Below are 12,627 nucleotides of genomic sequence, written 5' to 3' on the forward strand. Positions count from 1 at the left end.
AATGATGGTGCCAACTTGGGCCAGTGAAGCAACGTCCTCCACAACTAGACTGAAGAATAAAATGACAGCAACTTGTCTGTTCCCCTTCCCCCAATTCCCAGCACTATTCCCATCTCCCCAATTCCCCAATAAAAATTCTTTAAAAAAAAAAAAAGAAAGGAATAATACAAGATAATCTACATAGATTAATTTTTTTAATGCAGTTTTAAACTTAAATAGGTTACACTGGAAGAAACAAAGTTCTTGAAGGAGAAAGACATGCTGCCTTCATGGACACGTAACATGTTCACTCCAAATCTCTGCCACAGAGCTATAATTAGGTCATGTAAAGCATTTCAATACGTTGCTCACTCCCAAGTGGGCACTAGCTCTCTCTTCTGCAGGAAGGACTAAAATGAAGGTGCCTTTCTCTTTCCTGTTTCAAAGATAAACTGCTTCTATTTTCAGATTAAATACAAAGCAGCAGTAACCTTCAAAGCAGTCAGTACTGATACAAAGAAAGAAAAAGGAAACTCATTTAAAAAGAGACAGTGAATATGAAAGTACCTCTTTTGCATCAACACATACCACTGCTGCCAAAATATCACTAAGGAAATGTGAAACAGCCCAACATACAAACTGCACCACTAAAGCGATAGTGTTTTCAAAGAAAACTGTTTGAGAAAAGACTATGACAAAGGAGTTACGAAAGAAGTATTTGTTCTTATTTTTCCCCAAAAATGAAAATAGCTTTCCCCCAATTATATAGGTAAAACATGTTCAGTTACAAAATGAAAAAAACACACAAAAAAACAAAAAAACCCCAAGTACTCATTTACCTAAATGGATTGGTAATTGCTAAAATTCTAGAAGACAAGAAAGACACTCAGGGAAAGGAGAGGATCTTTTAAACTCCTTTAATATAGATCTCTCATTAGCTGATCCATGCATGAGCTTAGCCTGGGAGACAGGAGGGGCAAGAACAGCTTGTCTTCAGGATTCTCAGATCCTTCCCTTCCTTTTCGCTTCCCCTCTCCTTATTAAGTGGTTCTAGCCTTGGGATCAAGACTAGGCTACCCTGGCTGTACTTTGATCTAAGAGGAATACAGCTGCTCCTGCAGAGTAGGTTAAACCTTATGCTAACTAGGGTGGCCAGCTAAGGCCAAGTCCAGGACATGGGTTCCCCACCAGAAAAAGAGCTTGAGCCTTCCTGAGGTATAGACTGGGGAGAGGGAGTGGGAGGGGCTTCTTTAGATGGTTTCACAGCAGCACACTGCTCAGTTTCCCTCTATTTACCGAGGTGTAGCCACAGTCCACTTTGACAGAGCCTGTCCTCTACCAGTTTCTCTGTTCTTTCTTTGAGGGTTTCAATAACTTGAACACACTGCTCGCAGCCATCATTCTAATACACCACTTGTTTTTATTTCTTTATAGCAGTTACCATTCTAAGAAACTACGTTCATTTACTTTTTAAACTTATTTGTGTGTCTCCTCATGCTGGAAGATAAGCACCTAGAAGGCAGGGGCTTGTTTTTGCTCTTCACTGTGTCTCTAAATTCCTAAAACAGTGTCTGGCAGAGCAATCAGTTTTGCTAAATGATGGAAGGAAGAAGTGGGTTTTAATCACCTGAAGGAAAGGACTAAGTTAAATGTGTCAAGAAAAAATTATGATATAAAATTATACACTGACCAGATGATTAACTGAAATAAAAAACTTAACTAAAATAAACACTTAACCTTGGGAACATAAATTTTAAAAAGTACCTAATTATGTAGCTTACTACAATTACATAGCAGGCCATGTAAAACCACTACCAGAGGCAGAATAATCCACAAGTTGATCGGGATCAAAACAGAAGGTACAAAAATGAATTTTTAAAAAAGCACTGATTTTAAAATTGTTCTAAAACTCACATAACTTAAAATTAACCAGTTTAAAATGTACAATTCAGTGGCCTCTTGTACATTCACAATGTTGCACAACTACTATCTGTATCTAGTTCCAAAACATTCTCATCACCCCAAAAGCAAATCCTATACCCATAAAGTAGTCACTCCTAATTCCTTCTTCCGTCCAGCCCCTGGCAACCACTAATGTAATTCCTGTTTCTATGGATTTACCTATCTGGACATTTCATATAAATGGAGTTATTCAATATGTGACCTTTTGTGTCTGGCTTCTTTCACTTTGCATAATGTTTCTGAGATTGATCTATATTTATAACATGGGTTAGTACTTTAATTCTTTTTATGGCTGAGTAATATTCCATTGTGTGTATATCTCACATTTTATTTATCCATCATCTGTTGATAGACATTTGGGTAGTTTTTTACTTTTGGTTATTGTGAATAGTGTTGCTATGAGTATTTATTTATGAAAGTATTGCTTTTTACATTATGAAATAGTAGACAAAGATAAATCCAATATGGATGAAAACAAAACTATAGAACTAGAAAAAATATAGGGGCATATGATTATAATATTATTAGCATGTCACAAATTCAGCAACCATAAAATACAATAAAAATTACACCTCTGAATACCCTAAAAGTGAAAAACTTAGGATATGGAAAAATACACAAAAGTTCTCTTAGAAAGCATTAAGAAAACACAAATGATCCATAGAAAAAAGCAAATGAACAATCAATTCAAAGAATAATAAAAAAAATAAATTCAAGGGCCAGCCGAGGGCTCAGTTGGTTAAGAGTTTGCTTAAGAGCACGAGCTCTGAGCAACAGGGCCGCCGGTTCAATTCCCACACGGGCCAGTGACGCTGCACCCAAGCTGAGCTGTCGCTGAGCTGCCAACAGGTGGCAGGATGGCTCAGCTGGTGTAACAACAAGATTGTCTGTTCGATGGTGGGCTATGCCCACCTGCAAGTAAGACTGAATTCGGCACCTTGAGCTGAGCTGCCGCCCAGATGGCTCAGTGGATAGAGCACGTGCTCCTAACAACAAGACTGCCAGGTTCAACTTCCACATGGGATGGTGCCGATGCTCACCTGCAACTAAGATTGAACACAGCACCTTGAGCTTTGAGGCCACGAGCTGCCGACCGGCAGCCAGATGGTGACTGGTGTTCTCCACAATAAAGACCGAAGAACAACAACTTGACTGGTCCCCTCCCACAATTCTCCAATAAAATATTTTAAAAATAATAATAAAATAAAATAAATTAAAACAGGTGCCATTTATTTGTCCCAAAAAGGCAAACAAACAAAATAAACAAAACAAAACAAGCAGAAAAACACCACACTAATATCCAATGCTAGCAAGAATGTGAGGAAAAGAATTCTCTAAAATGCTAGTGGAAGAAAAGTAAATTGATACGATCTTTTGGAACAATTTAACAGTTTCTATTAAAGTTTAGAATGTAAATATCTCATGATCCATCAAAATAATTTCTACAAATTTATAGGGAATATACTTTAAAAATGTGCATATAAATGATGATCATGATTATAAAAGCAGACATTTAGATAACACTTATAATAAGCCAGGCATTGTTCTAAGCATTTATATATATTAACTCATTTAAGGATCATTACCCTATGAAGTAGAGACCATTATCATTTCCATTTTAAGGAAGTTAAAACTGAAGCAGCAGAGAGATTAAGTAATCTGTTCAGGTCACATAACAAGTTGTGGGGCCATGATATAAACCCAGTCAGTCTTGTTTCAGAATCTATGTTTTTAATCACAATAATGATACAACTGGATAAAGATACATACATATAAATATATATATATATATGTAACAGGTAGGCAAACAAATTCAATTTAGCTTAGTTTTTAATGGCAAAAATATCTAAATTATTAAATGTCTGTCAATAGGTAAGTGGTAAAAATGTGTAGATTCTATGTTCTGACTTGGGAAAGATGTTCATGATATGTTGTGAAGCTGAAAAAATATTTCAGCAGAACTCAATGTACTAGACGATTTCACTTTTGCACTGAAAATTCTATATGCAGATATGTTTGCTTAAGTCTGGTAGCACACACAAAAAACTTACCACTGGGGAGTCAAGACAGGAAGGAGGAAATATTTTACATTTTTTGAACATTCTTTTTTAGTGCACATGGAACATTTTCAAGGATAGACCATATGTTGAGATACAAAACTAGCCTCAGCAAATTTAAGAAGATTGAAACCAAACATATTCTGACCACAGGCTTTGAAATTGGAGATCAAGTGCAAAAAGAAAGCAGGAAAAACCACAAATATGTAGAGATTAAACAACGTGTTGCTACAGAACGACGAGGTCAAAGAAGAAATAAAAGGAGAGATCAAAAGATATATAAACATAAATAAGAATGAAAATACAACTTATCAAAATTTTGGGGATAAAGCCAAAGTGGTGTTAAGAGGGAAATTTATATCATTAAAACCTATCTCAAAGAACAAAAAAATTCCAAATAAACAACCTAACTCGACATCTTAAAAGAACTAGAAAAAGAACAAATGAAGCCCAAAGTCAGCATAAGGAAAAATAACAATTTGATCAGAATTACACAAAATAGAGAACAAAAAGACAATAGAAAAAAATTAATGCAACAAAGAGCTGGTTCTTTGAAAAGATTAATAAAATTGACAAACCCCTGGCTAGACTCAGTAAGGAAAAGAGAAAAGACACAAATAAAATCAGAAATGACTGAGAAGTTACGATGGTTACCACAGAAATACAAAGGATCACCCAAGAATACTAAGAAAGACTATATGCTGCCCAATTCAATAACCTAGAAAAAAATGGACAAGTTCTTAGAAATACATAACTTTCTTAGACTGAGTCATGAAGAACTCAAAAATCTAAACAGACCGATCAACAGCAAGGAAATTGAAACAATCATCAAACACCTCTCAAAAAGAAAAAGTCCAGGACCAGACAGATCCACTAGTGAATTCTACAAACATTCAAAGATGATTTAATACCTGTCCTCCTCAAACTCTTCCAAAAAATTAAAGAGTAGGCAATAAATACTTCCTAACTCATTTTATGAAGCCAACATTTCCCTGATACCAAAAATCGTAAGGCTAAAACATAAAAAGAAAACTACAGACCAGTATCTCTGATGAATAATGCAAATATCCTAAACAAAATACTAGCAAATTAAATACAATACATTAAAAAGATTATACATCACGATCAAGTGAGGTTCATCCAGGGGCACAAGGATGGTTCAACATATGCAAATCAATCAATGTGACACACCACATAAACAAAATAAAGGATAAAAATCATATGGTCACATCAATAGATGCAGAAAAAGTATTTCACAAGACACAACATCCATTTATGATTAAAACACTTAATAAAATGGGGGTAGAAGGAAAGTGCCTCAACATAATAAAGGCTATATGTGACAAACCCTCAGCTAATAGCATATTTAATGGTGAAAAATTGAAAGCTTTTCCTCTAAGATCAGAAACAGGACAGGGATGACCCCTCTTCATCACTGTTATTCAACATAGAATTGGAAGTCCCAGCCAGAGCAATGGAAGCATATCAAACTGAAAAGCTTCTGCACAGTAAAAGAAACCATCAAGAAAACAAAACAACAATCAACCGAATGGGAGAAGATATTTGCAAACAACATCTCCATAACGGGCTAATATCCGAATAATATAAAGAACTCGTACAACTCAACAATCAGAAAACAAACAATCCAATTGAAAAATTGGCAGAGGACCTGAACAGACACTTCTCCCAAGAAGACATACAAATGGCCAACAGATATGTGAAAAGATGCTCAACTTCACTAGCTATTAGGGAAATGCAAATCAAAACCACAATGAGATACCACCTGACATCTGCTAGAATGGCTATGATCAACAAGACAAGTAATAACTGTTGGAGAGGCTCTGGAGAAAAAGGGACTCTCATACACTGCTGGTAGGAATGTAATCGGTACAGCCACTATGGAAAACAGTATGGAGGTTCCTCAAAAAATTAAGAGTAGAATTACCATATGACCCAGCAATCCCTCTTCTGTGTATCTACCCAAAACATTTAAAAACTTTTATTTGTAAAGATATATGTACCCCTATGTTCACTGCAGCGTTATTCATAGTGGCCAAGACATGGAAACAACCACAGTATCCTTCCATAAATGACTGGATAAAAAAGATGTGGTACAGGGTCGGCTGAGTGGCATGTTGGTTAAGAGCTGGCTTGGGATGCCAGAGGGCCCCAGTTTGGATCCCACATATGAGGGCCAGTGACACTGCGCTCTATAGCTAAGATGCTGAACAACAGCTCAACCTGGAGCTGGGCTGCCATGAGTCACTGGTGACGGCAGGTGGATTGCCATGGGCTACTGTGTATAGCCAGCAGCCAGTGTGAGCGGCCAGCAGCNGATCTGCCTCACCCGGGAAGAGCGCAATGATGGTGCCAACTTGGGCCAGAGAAGCAACGTCCTCCACAACTAGACTGAAGAACAAAAGGATAGCAACTTGTCTGTTCCCTTTCCCCAAATTCCCCAATAAAAATTTAAAACAAAAAAGATGTGGTACATATATATATATACAATGGAATACTACTCAGCCATAAGAAAAGAAGAAATACTGCTATTTGCGACAACATAGATGGATCCTGAGAATATCATGCTAAGTGAAATAAGTCAGACAGAGAAAGTAAAAAACTATATAATTTCACTCCTACGTGGGCTATAAAACTGAAAACAACAAACGAACAGGACAAACAAGGAAAAACTCATAGACACAGACAACAGTTTAGTGGTTACCAAGGGTAAAGGGTGGGGTGGGGGAGGCAGAGGAGGGTATGCGGGGTCCAATATATGGTGACGGAAGGAGATTTGATTTTGGGTGGTGAGTACACAATGCAATATACAGATGAAGTCTTATAGAATTGTACACTTGAAACATATAATTTTACAACCCATGTCACCCCAATAAATTCAATTAGAACAAGCATTCTTACAAAAGAAAAAAAGAAAAAAAGAAGGGGGCATAACTGTCATTCAAGGTTACTATGTGGATTCAACAACCACGTGAAAGTGCTTAGGACATCAGTCCTCTCTGTGTGTGTGTACTTAATATAAATAACCATTCCTATAAAATAACCTAACTGAAGAAACACAAAAGTTTAAGAAACGTAAATCTTTTATTTCCAAGAAATTCAGCTCTTTTCCTCATCCGGAAAGTATAGCAACTCAAAAACTACTGAAAATTCATGGGGAAAATAAGACAAACAATATTAAATAAAAACAATAGTTATTAATATATAATTTCTTTTAGAATTAAGCTTGCACTGAACATCAAATCAGAATCATTTTGGAAGGAAAAAATTTATTATGTATTATAATTTCTTTATTTAAGAAATATCTATGGATGCCCACTGTACATCAGTGTGTTAAGACACTGAAAACACTCCGCTGAATAAGGCAGTTATGGTTCCGGCTCTCATGGAGTTGACAGTCTAATAGTAGAGAAAGACAATAAACAAGTAAATAAATACATAAACAAAATAATGACAGCATTTGATAAATGCTATGAAAGATGAACAGGATATTATGGTAAAGAATAATGGAAGGAGAGGGACCTATCTGAGAAAGAATGATTCAAGATTGTCTGTTTGAAGAAGTGATATTGAGCTGGCCAAGAGAAAAACTGGGGGAGCATTTTCTCAATCTGTTGAGATTTTGCTTCTTGGCAACTGTTGACAGTTTGGCTCAAATAAACTCTTTATAAGTTTTCTGTTAAAACGAAAAAAAAAAGGAAAGAGAGAAAAACTGGGGTATTTCAGACACAGGAAACAGTAAATACAAAAGCCTTGGTGTAGTCTAGGTATTATAATTAGAGAAAAGTTTACTGGGAAAATAATTTGAGATGATGTTGAAGAGGCAGGTAGTAGCCAGACTATATAAGGTCTTACATCTGAGCAAATAGTTTGGATTTTATTCTAAGTACAATGAAAAGTCAATAAATGATTTAAGTGATATGATCTAAGTTAAGCTTCAAAATGTCACTCTTGCTTCTGTGTATAAGATGGATTCTAAGGAAACCAGAATAGAAGGAGACCAGTTAGGAAACCATTACAGCAGCTCTGATGAGCAGTGAGGGTGGTGAGGGCCTAGGGAGGTCAGTGTAGAGCCTGGGAAGAGTAAATTTAATAAGTTGTATTTTTGGAAGCAAAAATGACAAGATTCACTGATTGTTTGGATATAAGGAGAAGTGGGGAGTCAAGAATACATGCCACTTAGGCTGGCCGAGTGGCTCAGTTGGTTAAGAGCTCACTCAAGACTGTGAGCTCTGAGCAACAAGGTTGCCGGTTTGATTCCCGGCCCGAGCTGAGCTGCCACTGAGCTGCCAACAGGTGGCAGGAAGTCTCAGCTAAAAAAAAAGAATACATGCTCCATTTATGCTTGAATAACTCAGAGGACAGAAGTGATGTTTACTGAGACAGGAAGACAAAGGAAAACCAGAGGTCAATGTTCCAGAAGCCATGACAAGAGTGATTTGCTAAGAAGGGAGTGGTCAGTTGTATTAAGTGCTGGTGAGGAATTCAAGTAAGAGGAGTAGAGAAAAGTACCGACTGGATTTGGCAACATGGTGACTCTTGATGTCCATGACAAGTTCAATTCCATCATAGTAGAAAGGAACAAAGTCACACTGCAATGGGCTGAAGAGTGAACGGGAGGCAGGGAAGTCAGTATATATAGGCTGCTCTTAAGTTTTGTTTTTCTCATATGAAAATCAGAGATAATGGGGGTTACAACAGAAGGGGGACAGGGGCAGGGCGGGGGAAGAGTGGTCAACGGAAAGGTTGTTTTGCTGTTTTTGTTTTTTTAAGATAGAAGTTACCAAAGCATTTTCATAGGGCAATCCAGAGATGAGAGGCTGAAGAACAGGAGGATTGGAGTCTTGGATTAGTAGGAGAGGTTATGATTCATACCACACATCAGCATCTCTATTTATATGTAAGTAAACATACTCACATATTTTAGAGAAAAGACTCTATCTCAAGAGTTTCTAGATGTATTTTTATACTTACAGCTATGTAGATGACAGGGTATTTAGCATATTGCAAAGAAGACCACACAAACTGGGCTTTAAAGAAAAACAATTGAATACAAAAGCAATATAATTTTTTTATTTAAAAAATCTTACCTCTCGTTTGTCTAATGCAGCATATTCAGCTTCTATTTCTTCAGCTTCAGGATCTCGTGAGAATACCATTTGGGACTCCAGATTGAGGGCCAAATCTTTGTGGTGTTGTTTTTCAGCACAATCACAAGGAGTATCTTTATTCTCATTCTCAGCAAACAAGTCTCCTCCATGTTTCACTAAAAGCTAAAAAAGATTGTTTCCAAAACTTGCAACCATAGATTTAAATGTTATTTTCATGCTTCATATTTAAAAAATTAAAAATAAAGCACAACAAAAATACAACAGTATGCATACTCTAAATGACAATAATATTTAGATACCAGCTGCTTCTTATTTTCAGAATAGTAATTCTTGTTTATCAGTATTATGATGACTTCCTTTGTTTAAAAATAACAATGGCAACAATGACAACAACACAAATTTCTTAAACTTTTTAATTTAAAAAGAAATTCTTAAGCATTCTGTCCAATCCAAAATTAAAAGGTTTTTTTTAAAATAAAAAAAGAATGTATAGTTATTCAATGCTTTAACTTTTATAAATTTCTAGAAACTATCTTTCTTAAACAAGGACACTGCTGATACTGTTAGTTTAACCCCTAATACCTGGATGCACTGACATGGAAGACAAAATTTTCATTTGTATTATCAATTATCCAGTCAAAAGCTGAAATGAAATTAGGATGAGCAAGTCACTGAAGCAAAAGTGTGTTCAATATTCCTCAAAACAAGTGATGGGAACAGTTACTGACAGCCAAATTGGGAAGGCACTCTACCAAACAATCTCTCAATCTTGAAAGGTGGGATTTCACCCAGAGAAATCCCACTTTAAAAATACAAGAACCAGTAACTTGATTTGTTCACTACTGAGGTTTCTGCTGGTTTTGCAGAAGTTAAATATGTTGTTTCCTAAAGGCTGTAGGTTCAAGTGTCCCCATTATGTCTGCGGAGACATTAAGGACGTGAATGCCACAAGGGCTATAATCTTGGGCAACCCTACAGGACAGTTTGACTGACAGTTAGTCATGGAGCTCTTTCTCTCACAGGGTTCAGTCATGACCATAACACAGAAACAGTCAGCATTTACTGAGTGTTCCCTAAGTGCCAACACTATACCAAGCTCTTCAAATGCACATTCTCTTTTAATGTTAACAACCCCACATGACAGGGATATTACAATGTCTCAGAAAAGTTAAGTAACTTGAACAAAGTTACCCAACTAGTAAGCAGAACTGGGATCCAGTTAAAAGTCTGACCAAGTTCTTAACTATGACTGGATATTGTATCAACATACAGAATAGGATGATCACAGAAATTAAAGAACTCAAATGTGTACCGGGTCCACCATAAAGTTGTGTCCAGACTCTTACATTTAATCTAAATATAAATACTTGCATTAGAGGTCTTCATTTTGTATGGGGGGGGGGGGTAAAAAAAAAGGTAGCTTCTTTTCATTTTCTTCCAAGTAATTTTTTCTCCCCTCCCTCTAACAAACACACAGGTCTTCCTGAAAAGTTTCTTCATTGCTTTTGGAACTGAAATCCTTATGGTTCCTCTACTGTCATTCCAAGAGGCCCAGCAAAATAAGGGATTTATATCAATGCCAGACCTGGAAGCCATGGGCTAACCAATGGGTACGACTTCAGTTTCTTGTTCTAGGCCAAGGGTAAGTCTCAGAGATGAGATGGTTTAAAGGTTTTTTTATTTTTGTTTTTAAGTTTTAAATCAAGCAACCAAACAAATCGAGAAGAATATGAAACATAGATTTGTGGTCACAAGGCTTCAAATATTTTCCCTTTCCATCTGGCCTTTTATAGAAAGAAATTCTGCTAAGCACAGATATAAGCAGTCACTGTTGCAGCGAGAGCCTGAGGGCAAGGTCATACCAGCTGCTATTTACCACCTAGAACTTCCTTTAGTTAAAGTGTGTTCTGAGGACCAGGAGTATCGCCTGGAGTTTGTTAGATATGCCGAATCTCAGCATCACCCACCACCCAATCGCCTCCTGCTTCAGGCTTCTAAATCAGAATCTGATTCTGATCTCAGGAGATTCTTATGCACATAAAGGTTTGAGAAGTAATGACACTAGAGTAGGACCTATGTGGCTGTGGGGCTGGATATACTTTATCTTACCTAATCTACTCAATACTTGAGGACTTAATATTATTAAGTCCACAGACTTATTGTACCTATTGCAATCTATTACTGTTCTTAGCCTTTCTGCTTCATAGGTTATTTAATACCCAAACATAAAATAAACTATTTGCTTCTGATTGCTACAGAACTAAGAATGCTGACTTCTCTGTGGTTCTTTATTCAGAGTCACAGAAAACGATTTCGAAAATGCACACTGGGATAGCTTTCAAAGCCATAATTGGATTTACTTGCACAACAGATATTACCATAAAAGAGATTCTAAATATTAGCAAACAAGATAAATTATCTTAAACTTAACGCCCCCATCTTTAACAAAAACAAAGACAACGTTATTTAAGAGGTGATGCCATTCCAGAATATTCATAAGGGGGACCTTCTTAAAAGGATATACCAGAGCGTATGTAGACTGCATTCTTTGGGGTTGCAAGAAAGGGTGTTGTGTGGAGAGGGAGTGTGTGAGAAGTCACTATTGATAGTCACTGCCGACCATTTTAAACACCTGGGTGAGCTTTCTTGCCTTGATTGATAATGTCTTCACAGACAGTCCCTAAATGAGTTTGACTGGTTTGGGAATAAAGGAACCACAGAGACCTCTATCTAACTGCAGCCACTGGCACCTATAGAGAAACTCAATCAGTGGCTGGAGGGTCTACATTTGTGGTATTTGTCTTCGCAAGGATAATGAGCACGTATGCTACCTTTGGCATAGAAGCTAGCTAACAGCAGTACTCCCTGACATTGGAGCACTTTTTAAAAAGCATTTCAGCTTGCTGACCTTTGGGGCATAAGGTCAGGTACACCGGTAAGTGAAAGATGTTTAGGTGGATAAAATCAGGTGTTTTGCTCTTACATAATAGGGTATTACATCTGGTTCTGAAGAGGCAGTTTTTAAATGCTTCAACCAAAGCATTCTAAAGCTTCATTTTCCTCACTCTCGAGTAAAGAGGTCTGCATATTTTATTTAATGTTTTTTAGCCTATCTTGTACACCTTGTGGTACATAAAATGTTCTACCTTAAAAGAAACATCCATCCAATTACCGCGATCTCGACACATCTGCTCATGTATTCTGCCTTTCTTTCCATTCAGAATCCCAGAGGAAGAGGGATCGATAGGGCAGCCCCTAGGATTCAAAACCAATACCTCCCACTCCTTTATCCATAATCGAAATGGCTGGTGACTCTGGACAGATTCTTTGACCTGTAAGTCTCAGTTTACATAGGTCCATCTAAAAACTGAGGCTTACATAACCTTGAGAAAAGCTGTAAAAAGCAAGATGGTTCTTAAGGTCTGTTCTAGTTGTAAAATTACCATGTCATCATGTCTCCTGTCATGAGCTTGAGCGCTCCATTATTCCCTCTGTCTTCA

At 37.0% G+C, this 12,627-nt stretch overlaps 1 protein-coding gene across 1 annotated transcript in view; it reads right to left on the reverse strand.

Annotated features, from left to right (window-relative positions):
• Positions 1 to 12,627, reverse strand: part of ANKIB1 (ankyrin repeat and IBR domain containing 1) — a 129,726-nt gene that overhangs the window by 63,584 nt on the left and 53,515 nt on the right. The window contains exon 4 of the mRNA XM_019633570.1: positions 9,107 to 9,289. Within this exon, the coding sequence (XP_019489115.1) occupies positions 9,107 to 9,289 (183 nt within the window). The remainder of the gene's footprint in view (positions 1 to 9,106; positions 9,290 to 12,627) is intronic.

The sequence above is a fragment of the Hipposideros armiger genome, unplaced genomic scaffold, assembly GCF_001890085.2.
Source record: "Hipposideros armiger isolate ML-2016 unplaced genomic scaffold, ASM189008v1 scaffold_1343, whole genome shotgun sequence".
NCBI lineage: Eukaryota > Metazoa > Chordata > Mammalia > Chiroptera > Hipposideridae > Hipposideros > Hipposideros armiger.